General features: G+C 40.4%; 2 protein-coding genes across 3 annotated transcripts; both read left to right on the plus strand.

Moving 5' to 3' along the window:
- The first annotated feature begins 2730 nt into the window (after nucleotides 1-2730).
- LOC128740163 (dipeptidyl peptidase 3-like) lies at nucleotides 2731-5658 on the plus strand. Its single transcript, XM_053835692.1, has 4 exons — nucleotides 2731-2936; nucleotides 3016-3168; nucleotides 3607-4501; nucleotides 4559-5658. The coding sequence occupies exons 1-4, from the start codon at nucleotides 2817-2819 to the stop codon at nucleotides 5560-5562; spliced, it is 2172 nt and encodes a 723-aa protein (XP_053691667.1). The 5' UTR covers nucleotides 2731-2816; the 3' UTR covers nucleotides 5563-5658.
- A 3158-nt stretch (nucleotides 5659-8816) lies between these two features.
- On the plus strand, nucleotides 8817-11500 carry LOC128732610 (dipeptidyl peptidase 3-like). 2 transcript variants are annotated; one of them, XM_053825906.1, is made up of 5 exons: nucleotides 8817-8945; nucleotides 9033-9176; nucleotides 9254-9406; nucleotides 9497-10391; nucleotides 10453-11500. In XM_053825906.1, exons 2-5 carry the CDS (start codon nucleotides 9057-9059, stop codon nucleotides 11448-11450), a joined length of 2166 nt encoding a protein of 721 aa, XP_053681881.1. In that variant the 5' UTR covers nucleotides 8817-8945; nucleotides 9033-9056; the 3' UTR covers nucleotides 11451-11500. The 2 variants fall into 2 exon arrangements, with proteins under 2 accessions (XP_053681881.1, XP_053681871.1); XM_053825896.1 differs by having other exon boundaries at nucleotides 8817-9176.
- Nucleotides 11501-11789: the final 289 nt, after the last annotated feature.

An 11789-nucleotide genomic window follows, 5' to 3' on the forward strand; every position in this document is an offset into this window, starting at 1 on the left:
AATAGGTGGAAATTCCGCAAAAAATAAAACGTTTTCATTTTTGGTTTCACGTCTTTCACGAACATAATGGAGAGAATTGTGATAATACAAATTATTTAAAATACTTGTATTTAAAGTGCACTAGGATTTATGTTAAAACTTTCACTATTCCTCTGTCAGCACCTCAGCACTGGGCTGCTGCTGTGGGAAATTCTCTAATGGTGATGATGATCTAGTAGCCGAGAGCCGGAGTGGCTCTTGCCGTATCAAGACATCCTCTCCATTGTACTCGGTGCTGGGCTACACGTCGTCAATTTGTTTCGCGTCTCGACACACGCAAGTCGGGTTCAACCTGGTCTATACTGCCTATAATCACATATGAGTCCCATCTGCAATATCATCGAGTTGAGAAAACAGCGTTTGAAGGTATTTTTCTTGTTTTAGTTATTTCACCTATTGAGAGCAGTTTATTCTTATTTTTTCGACATAATATAATGAAATAGACCTTTAATATAACTTCTTTATCAAAACATTGCATTTTTTGTGAAAATTGCAAATAAAAATAAGGTAGAGACTGATATGCGATTACTTAGGCCACCGAGTAGCTAAATAATCGCATATCAGCAGAGATGCCATATTTTCTAAAAAAATGTCTGCAACTGCTCGAAAACCGAAAAAATCGAGCAGTTTTCCGGCTACTCGAATTTTCTGGTTTAAAAATAATCTGCGAAAATCTGCACATTTTTTTAGGAAGTCTGTGAAAGTTTAAAGAGCTTCGAATAAAAATCTGCACCAAAACAATAAAAGTCAGAAAAACTGCAAATATCTGCAAATTTATAATGATCTGCAAGACCGTTCCAAAAATCTGGAATTTGCAGACAAATCTGCAAGTCTGGTATCCCTGCATATCAGTTTCAGCTCTTGTCAGTCGCAACCGATCTGTGATGGAAGTAGTTATGCTACGAATAGAATTTTTCCTCAGCTTTCCAATGGTGATCTTAAAATGAAAATCGGTTGAGGTGCTCATGGTGAAAACGGCGATTTTTGTCATAAAATCCAATAAAGTGACCAAATCCAAGATGACCACCAAAAAATTAATTTTTACTTCAGGAATTTCAACCTGTTCTTCTTTACAGAAGTATTCCATTTGTTAGTTGTTTCATTGCAAATTTAGGAAACATTTCATGATATATGTTTCAATTTTTTGCTAAAAATTTATCTTCTTTTTAAACCATCGAGCCCCTTCGCGAGGAGTCCACCGTTTCGAGGTATTAAGAATTCTCATATTTTAACCATTTCCAACCAATCAAGTGTCAATCAAGTATAAGAATTCCAATATTTGAAGACCTCACGTGTCATTAGTGGCCCCGTTTCAACGAAAATTACTCAATTAACTTTCGTATGGAATTTCTTTGAAACAACCCTGTATTAATTAATTAACTGATGATTTTTAATAATTGAAAAGCGTAAAAACAACAGCAAATATTGTTTACATGGATTGGAGCAAAATATATGGCCATACCCAGAAAAAACATTTGGTGGGACTGATATGCGATTATTTTTAAAATGGGACAATTTGTCTTCATATTTTTTCAGACTTTTTGAAATAAAAACAGCTTTTTTGTATTCTTAATGGGTAGTAAAACAAGAAAAAGAGAGAATCTGATATTTAACTCAAAAACGATGAAAATGCATATGGGACTCATATGCGATTATAGGCAGTATAGCCATCTAGCACGTTGGGCCCCTCTATTCCTGGTGCCGTAGGGGTTCTTGAAGAGAACAGATTTCACTGCACAGTAGTCCGGCATCCTTGCGACGTGGCCGGCCCACCGTAGTCGCCTAACTTTTACCAGGTGTACGATAGGAATTTCTCTAAGTAGTGCTTGTAGCTCCGCCACTCTCCGCTTTCCGTTTGTACTCCGCCAAAAATAGTCCGCAACCACGTCCGCAACACCTTTCGTTCAAATAGTATAATCAATATATATAGAATGCCAGTGTCGCTGGTGTTTCATGGATATTTTGGTGGCAAACATGTTGCTGGTTCGTGTCTTGGATACGGGAACTACATTGTCAAATTGCCCAATAGAAAATTTTCCTGCCGACAAAATACCTTAAAATGACCAAATCGGGTGATTTATCCTACGTGATTTACGAAAAAGCAGAAAGATTTTTTGTTGGGTTGCCTTTTTAGTTTGACAATCAGATTCCCGTTTCGAATCGATCACTCACACATATGCGCATACAATGTAAATACATAATTTTCAAATGTGTGATGTTTACCACGAGCACTGCAGCGGCACTGGCATTCTATATATATTGATTCTACTGTTCAAATACGGCAAGTGCACGTTTGTCTTCCGTAAGCAAAGTTACTGTCTCAAGTCCGTAGAGGACTCCCCCTTCCTTTCCACTCTTTCCCCTCCATTCCCAAAAAATCCTTCATTACTTTCCCTTACCGTCCGTTCATCAATTGTAGAACCATCGTTTCAAAAAATATCTTTTAAAAATGTTCAAGAGAATTTACACTTCTGGCATCCCTTGCTCGTCTGATGGGAAAGCTGGGAAAGTTTGCGTTTTAGTACACATACGACAGTGATATACCTACTTACATCGACATACCTTGCTTTCACTTTGTTAAAGTTGTAAAAACGCCGGTGTTTAGTAAGTTATCAGCGTTATCACTTTATCAGTAGAAGTTTTTCATTGTATTTTAATAAGGTTCATTTAGTCGTCATTTATTGTTAGATTGTTGTAGAGAAAAGCATTATTTAAAAATTTGTGTAAGACATCTTTAAAACCTGCCTTGATAAATCGTGTACTTAGTACTTAGCGAAATGATTAAAAGGGATCATCATGTTCTTCCAAACACGCAACCGATCGCAATTCTGGAATGCTTCTCAGCATTCCACAGTCTTAGTGATAAAGAACGGCTCTATGCACATCACTTTAGTCAGGTAAAACGAATGTATTTGACCAAATAGCATAGAATAGGTTTTAGATTATTTTTTCCCGCTTTTGATCATTATTTTGCAGGCATCATGGACGGGTGGATTAATATCGTTAGTTCAAACAAGCCCGGAAGCGCCACTTATATTTTCGCTGCTGCATCGCTTGTTTCTGGCAGAGCCCATCGATGAGCTCAGAAAAGCCGCACTGGCGGTTAACGTAAGCGAGGATGATTTTACGGTATGTACCTGTGCATGTTTGCTGTTATTTTATCTTATCGGTGACATGATGATCTTATTTGTAGTACCTATAAAACTTTGTGTAAATGTTACTGGAGACAAACCACATATCGTATCTACAACAGAAATGAAGTTAAATCTGAGATTTCTTTTAAAAATTTTCAATTATTTCACGTCAAAAGAAACATACGAATAATCGATCGCAAATCGCTTTCCAGGCGCAAAATTTTAAAATACGGTTTTTCAAAATTTTTGTTCAAATTTAGCAACCGGTTTGAAATTTAAATTGTCCCAACTTGTACACAAAACTAATAGGGTAATAATGATAAGCGACTAGTATCTAGTATGCACTTAGATTAAGGCGCCATCTCCCAGCATAGTAGCAGTTGTTCAGTCTTCTATCAAGAAAAAATCCTAACCCATAAATTTGTTCTGATAGGCATTCCTGGTATATGCTTGCGGATTTTGGGCCAACGCAGGAAACTACAAGGGTATGGGTGCCAGTAAAATCGTACCCAATTTGGAAAGGGATACATTTGATCGGATAATTAAAGCATCGAAAGCTTTTAAGGATGATCCAAATACTATCGAAAAACTCTGGCAAAAAACGAGAGGTCCAATATTTCTTCTAACGGATCGCACAAAAACGCTGGGTCTATGGGATCAGGGTATCACTACATATTTCTCGTCGAATGTAACTCGTCAGGATACGGATTTGGTTACCGAATGGATGAAGGAGAACAAATTAGAAGCCTACAACTGCCGTTTGTTCAAAACCGTGGAGAATGGTGTGATCGTGTACAACATCAAGCTTGCCTCTTCAGAGGAAGGCGAAAAAGAAGGCGTTACTAGGGCACCTGTCGTATACAAAGATTGTACTTTTAAAGTCACACGCGGTGATTATAACGAAATTTTGCAGAAGGTGATTTTTCATCTGAACGAAGCCAATAAGTATTCTGCAAATGAACACCAAAAACAAATGATAAACCATTACGTTAGCAGTTTCACAGAGGGTAGCTTAGAATCCCACAAAAACGGATCCCGATATTGGATCCAAGACAAAGGGCCATCGGTCGAGACCTACATTGGATTTATGTTTACCTATAGGGACCCAGTTGGGCAAAGAGGAGAATTTTATGGGTTCGTCGCCATGGTGCATAAAGAGATGTCGGCCAAATTTGAGCTGTTGGTGAAAAATGCGGAAACAACCATTAAATTGCTGCCTTGGGGTGAGAACTACGAGAAGGATATTTATTTAAAACCAGATTTTACCTCGTTAGATATACTCACAATGGCCGGGTCGAGTTTACCATATGGAATGAATATCCCTACGTGTAAGTAACTATTAATCGGATGAAAAAATAATGCTATATTGTTTTTGTCACTTTTAGACGAAGAGATCCGTCAGGACGAAGGTTTTAAAAACGTGTCACTTGGAAATGTTTTGGCTAACATGGATAAAACGGAACCTATACCTTTCCTTACGGAGAACGATCAAGAACTGATGAAGCGCTATAAAGCTGCTTCATTCGCAGTTCAAGTTGGACTTCATGAATTACTTGGTCACGGTAGTGGAAAACTATTACGACTAGATGAAGAGGGAAATTTTAACTTTGATACAAATGAGGTCAAAAGTTTGCTTGATGGTGAACCTGTTAGTAGCTGGTATGTACCAGGCGAAACATACGATTCCAAGTTTAAGTCGTTGGGATCAAGCTATGAAGAATGTCGTGCTGAGGCGGTAGGCCTATTCTTGTGCCTTAATAAGGACATTCTAGAGATATTTGGGCATACGGATGAACAGGAAGCGGCAGACATTATTTACGTCAACTGGTTGTTAATTGTATGGGCTGGAGCTGGTAGTGCGTTGGAGATGTACAACCCAAAATACAAAACATGGTTGCAGGCTCATAACCAAGCACGATTTGTAATAATGAGGGTCTTGCTCGAAGCCGGCGACGGACTAGTTACCGTGAAAGAAACTGAAGGCGGCAAGAACCTACTGCTCACTTTAGACAGAAATAAAATTAGAACTGTAGGAAGGGAAGCGATTCGAAAGCTTCTTGTTAAATTACAGTATTTCAAATCCACGGCAGATTTGGAGAATGCTACCAAACTGTACAACCATTATTCTGAGGTCAGCGACGAGGGATCACATCCGTGGGCTAGATGGCGCGATATTGTCTTAACGCATAAACGGCCTCGACTGATCAACGGCCAAGCCAATACTGTATTGGATGAGAGCGGAACGGTCAAACTCAGAACATATGACGCCAATTTCGAAGGATACATCCAATCTTGGTTGGATAGGTTCCCAAATACCGAGGTCGATGAGGTGCTGGAGAGGATCCACGATCGTACTAAGCATTACTTCGAGGGTGCTTATGCAGAATAGCAAACAGATATTATTATTATTGTTGTTGTTGGACATTTTTAAGTAAATTTACAGCTTCTTGTTAAAATTATTGGTTGATCTGAAGAAAAGAAAATTGTATACCTGCATATTATATTGCTATATTTTTGTTATTATTTATTCGTTTAAGTGATTAAATATGGTTAAAATTTTAAGTTTTCTTCTTGTTTTGTTTTTGTAATATACGTATATTTCACTACACAGAGAGATAGTGTAATACATTCCGACAAACATTTAGTTACACGCACATGTCTAAAGATATGCCATAATAGTGATTGAAAAAAGAGTTGTTAAACTTACAACTTACTGATCCTGGTGCGATGTCCATATGGCTTTCACCTGCCATAACAGTGTTCCGTCAACAAACTCGGTCCATGGCTGTCCGTTTCCAATTTTTCGAATGTCCCACACTTTCCAGGTCTTGCTCCGTTTGGTATACCATTGATCACGCTGCTTTGCGACATGTTCCGTCCATTGTACCCTTTCAGCTATAGCAACTATGGATACTGGGTTCACCGATGAGCTGCGCCGTGGTTCTTCCTTTTCCTCCATACACCGTTCTCACATACACCGCCAAAGATGGTCTTAAGCACACGACATTCAAAAACGGCCAGTGCTTTCAAGTCCCCGTCGAGCATTGTCCACGTTTTGTTCCCATAGAAGACTATCGGTCTTATTAGCGTTTTGTACATGGTACATTTGGTACGGAGGTGAAGATTACCAGACGCCGGCGTATTTCTCTGCTACAGTTGTTATCCAACGTCGTCAACGATTCGAGGTATGCAAATTCGTCCACCACTTCAAACTCGTTCCCGTCGACTACTACACTATTGCTTACGCGAGCTCGTTCGCACTCGGTTCCTCCTGCTAACTGCTAACAAGTACTTGGTTTTGGACGTATTCGCTACTTAGCCAACCTTCACTATGCCACGTTTCAGTTTGGTAGACTACTCAGTATTTAGCAACCGCTTGGAACGTCCTTTCGACAATATCCACGTCGTCAGCGAAACCGATAAATTGGCTAAATCTATTGAAGATTGTGCCCCGCATGTTAACACCCGCACGTTTCATAACAGCTTCTAGCGCGATGCTGAACAGCAGACAGAAAATATCATCGCCTTGTCGAAGTCTACTGCGTGTTTCAAACGGGCTGCGTCCTGCGTTATCACATCCGATATCCTCACACTGCACTGTACACCATCAATCGTGGCCATAGCCCATAATTAGGCTTCCCGGGAAAGCCTTTTTCGTCCATGATTTTAATAGCTCTTCACGGTCGATCTAAATCTATGAATAGGTGGTGCGTAGGGACTTGGTATTCGCGACACTTTTGCCAGATCTGTTGCAGCACAGATTTTGGTCTGTTGTCCATCGCCCGTCCACAAAACCGGCTTGATAACGTTCCACGAATCTACTTGCTAGCGGCGATAGACGGCGGAAGGAGATCTGAGAAAACATTGTATAAGCGGAGTTGAGAATGGTGATCGCTCGATAGTTGTCATATTCCAACTAGTCGTCCTTATTGTTTATTGGGCAAATTACCTCCTCCTCCTACTCCGGTTGTTGTTATGTTTTTTAGGTCCTGCCTAGCGATTGTTGTTCTTAAGCTGCTTGATAGCTTCGATCACTTCACCTATTTTGGGAGTAGGCCCATCCCAAGTACCATTGAAGGTTTTATTACACTCTTATTAGGGTTTTTGCGACCAAAATTGGTCATAAATACCGCTATAAAAGTGCTATAAAACTCAAATTGGTACTTGAGATCACCATCATCCGTCGTACTGATGTAGTCATTACCCCTGCTGTCTTGGTATTCTGTTTCCGCTCCATTCAGGTGCTCATTGTATCACTGCTTCCATCTTTCGGTCACCCCGGTCACCTCACGTTCATCCGACAAGATGCCTCCGTCTGTATGCCAACACATTTCGGCTCCCTGCACAAAGTCTTTGTCGTTGGATACGTTCAGTTTCTTGTAGAATAAACACGTTTCCTGAGAACGATACAGCTGTTCCAGGCGGAGCGTCTCATCCCGGAAAACGGGAGAAATTAAGTTTGCTATATTCGTTTTTGTTTAACGGGTCCCTTGCTACAGCATCGACGCCCGCGCTGCATTTTTCTCGTCTAACATTCACTGATGGCATTCCTCGTCGAAGCAGTCGTTACGTCGACTCCTTTCAGCGAACCCAATGGCTCCTTCCTCTGCGCTGTTCATGGCTGCTTTGACGCTATCCCAGCACCCCTCGATCGGGGCTTCGTTTAGTTCTCCATCACGCGGCAGCTCAACCTCAAGGCATTGCGCGTACTCAGCCTCAGCGACTTCAGATAACATGAGGTGTTCCAGATTGTACCGTAGCGGACGACGATATACCGAATGTTGATAACAACGGAAAGTCTTTGGCATTTTAAGCTGGAATCGCTGGAATCATACTGACCGTCAGCGAACATTTTTGCAATTCAGCTACCGTGTTGTTATATTGCTAGCTCTTAAATTTTATCACCGAGTACGGCAAAACTATAATTACCTAGATCCCAATAGCTAAGATCTCGGCAAGCTCGGTAATAATCTCAGATTAAAAAAGTTGAGATTAAAGAAAGTCATACCTACCAGTGGGGGTTCACATTGTTTGCACTTATAACGTTATAAGACCAGGAATTATTCATAACTGTTTATGATTCGCACAGCGTATTCCAAAAGAAAAATTTTTGAAAAACGTATGGTGCTATAAAATCCGTTAATGTTTAAAGATATTACTGTGTTACCTGACTCACTGCGAAATGCGTTGTATTCGCGGGATCGTGTTGGTTCGAAAAGATTCGAAAAATATCGCCCTTGTATCGAAAATATCGTTAATTTTGATCACTAAAAATAACGTACTTAAATATAATGTTCATGTGCCAGTAGTACGCAATAATTGTATTGTGAAACTGAATTGTTATTTATGCAACTTTTTACAAATTAAATGCAATAACAAAAGCACAACTTATAAAAAATCGTTTGTTATCGATATTAACTGCATATGCGTTATGAACGAATAAAACGCATGGTTGCGTTTTATTTCAATAATACGCATATTCGCAGTGAGTCAGGTAAAACAGTAGCACAAAATTTTCAAAATCAGAAAACAATTTGATTAATATGCAGAAAAAACTAGCAACACGGCATTGCAATTTCAACGTCATCAACGTCAAGAAAGGGGCAAGCAAAGCAAACCGTCAAGTCCGTGGCGTCAAGCACTCAAGCTAGCAAGTCGGTCAAGTCAGATTCAACACTGCGGTCCCGCGGCTTTCCTCATAGCCTCTGTCCAACTCAACAGTTAAATTATTGTTTAAATTACTCATCGTCATCTTTTCCCCGTTTATCGTTGGTTAGTTGCGGTGTTCGGTTGTGATAATTCAGCAAAAAGTTGCAAAATCATTTTGAGTGGTACAGCTTTTTTTCATTTGTGCAACAGTATCGTAAGACATTGGGCTACGCAATGACCGATAAAAGTCAATACGTTCTGCCGAATTCGCAACCCATTGTGGAGCTGGACTGTGCCACGGCATTCAAAGCGTTGACCGAGAAGGAAAAATTGTATGCGCATTATTTCAATCAGGTATTTATGTCACACTATTCTTGCCACATAGCTTCTTCGCCGATGGTAATTCATATTCAATCGTTTGCCTTTTCCAGGCATCATGGTCCGGAGGGCTGATAGCGTTAGTGCAATCAAGCCCGGAGTCGCCGTTGATCTTTTCGTTGCTACATCGGCTATTCCTTGCGGAGTCGACCGCGGAACTCAAGAAGGCAGCGGTAGAGGCGGGAGTAAGTGAGGATGAATTTACGGTTCGTATACTAATATTGCACTGTTTACTCAATATCTTATCAGTTCGTTTTTTACGACTTGTGAATTTTTGCGATATCTTCAATGGCTAGGCATTCTTAGTGTATGCTTGCGGTTTCTTAGCCAATGCCGGTAACTATAAGGGTATGGGCGATAGCAAGATCGTACCCAATCTAGACGAGGATAAGTTTGAGCTGATTGTAAAGAACTCCAAAGCTTTTAAAACGGACGAAGCTTTGTTACAGCAGCTATGGGACCAAACGAAGAAACCGATTTTTCTGCTGACGGATCGTACTAAAACACTTGGTCTGTGCGATCAGGGAATTACAACATACTTTTCGTCGAATGTTACTCGCGAAGATACGGAATTAATAAGCGAGTGGATGAAAGAAAATAAGTTCGAAGCCTATATATGCCGTACTTTTAAAACACTAGAGGATGGTAAAACTGTTTACAACATTAAGCTTGCCTCTGCTGAAAAGGGGGATAAAGACGGCTTGACTAAGCCATCCGTTGAATATAAAGGATGTATTTTTAAAATTACTCGAGGGGATTACAATGAACTAATGCAAAAAGTAGTGGACCATTTGAGGGAAGCTAACAAATATTCTGCGAATGATAACCAAAAGGAAATGATTAATAATTACGTTGAAAGTTTTGCGGAAGGCAGTTTGGATGCCCATAAGACCGGTTCGCGCTACTGGATCAAGGACAAAGGTCCGGTCATCGAAACTTATATTGGATTCATCGAGACCTATCGTGATCCCGTTGGACAACGCGGTGAATTTGAGGGATTTGTTGCAATGGTCAACAAAGAGATGTCTGCTAAATTTGGGACGTTGGTAAAGAATGCCGAAAACTTTATAAAACTTCTTCCATGGGGAGAAGATTATGAGAAGGACAACTATTTGAAGCCGGACTTCACTTCGCTGGATATTTTAACTTTCGCCGGGTCGGGTGTGCCTTGCGGGATAAACATTCCTAATTGTGAGTAAGCAAGCTGTTAGGTTGCATACGGCATTCTGACAATATTTACTTATGCTTTCAGATGACGAAATCCGTCAGGACGAAGGATTTAAAAACGTTTCCCTGGGAAATGTGTTGGCTAACACCAACAAAACGGATACGATTCCTTTCCTGTCGGAAGAAGATCAAGCCTTGATGAAGCGTTACAAGGCGACCGCATTCGAGGTGCAAGTTGGCCTGCATGAATTGTTAGGTCACGGCAGTGGAAAGTTGTTACGTATTAACGACAAGGGTGAGTTTAACTTTGACCGTGAGAAGGTAAAAAGCCCACTGGATAGGGAAGCGATTGGTAATTGGTACGAGCCAGGCGAAACGTACGACTCAAAATTCAAATCATTGGGATCGAGCTATGAAGAGTGTCGTGCCGAAGCAGTTGGTCTATATCTCAGCCTGAACAGGGATATTATGAAAATATTCGGTCACACCGACGAACAGGAAGTTTCGGACATAATTTACGTTAACTGGTTGTTGCTAGTTTGGGGAGGAGTCGGTGTAGCCATGGAATTGTACAATCCAGCGCAAAAAACTTGGCTTCAGGCGCATTATCAAGCACGTTTCGTAATTATGAAGGTTCTGTTGGAAGCTGGAGAAGGTTTGGTCAATATAGAAGAAACCGAACCAGGTAAAAATCTTCTATTGAAATTTGATCGCAGCAAGATTGAAACAGTTGGTAAGAAAGCCATAAAGGAGTTTTTGCTTAAGCTGCAGTTTTATAAATCAACCGGAGACGTAGTCGGTGCCACTAAGATGTACAATCATTATTCGGAGGTGCACGAGGATGGACCGTATCCGTGGGCTAAATGGCGTGACATTGTTCTGTTGCATAAGAAGCCTCGGATGATATTTGTGCAGGCCAATACGGAGCTTTCCGAGGCCGGCACTGTGCAGCTTAAAACGTACGAATCCAGCTTCGATGGCTACATCCAATCCTGGTTAGATCGGTTCCCCAGCGTTGAAATCGACGAAGTCTTGGAGCGGATCCACGAGCATGATAAGAAATACTTTCAAGACCTCTACTGATCTGTGACTGCCGCTTTAAAATATATTTTTATTGAAATAAAGCATTTATTCTTACTGACACTGTGTCCTGTTTTATGAAGTAATAATGGTTCCTCTGAGGTTGACTTTTTTTAAAACAAATGCTTGCAACCACTTAAAAACCCGGAATAATTTCTCAAAAGAGTACTATATAGCCACTGTATATAGTCTGGCGGAAATACATTCGTCGAAAGCGGATCCTTATCGTTTTTACGATCAGAAATAAAGAAGAAGACAGCTTAAGAAATACATTTTATTTCCATAGAACTATTAATTTTCAACATCCGTTGGTGCATATTTTCTGTAAAAACCTGCCGCATT

This window comes from Sabethes cyaneus, chromosome 1, assembly GCF_943734655.1.
Source record: "Sabethes cyaneus chromosome 1, idSabCyanKW18_F2, whole genome shotgun sequence".
In the NCBI taxonomy this organism is placed as follows: domain Eukaryota; kingdom Metazoa; phylum Arthropoda; class Insecta; order Diptera; family Culicidae; genus Sabethes; species Sabethes cyaneus.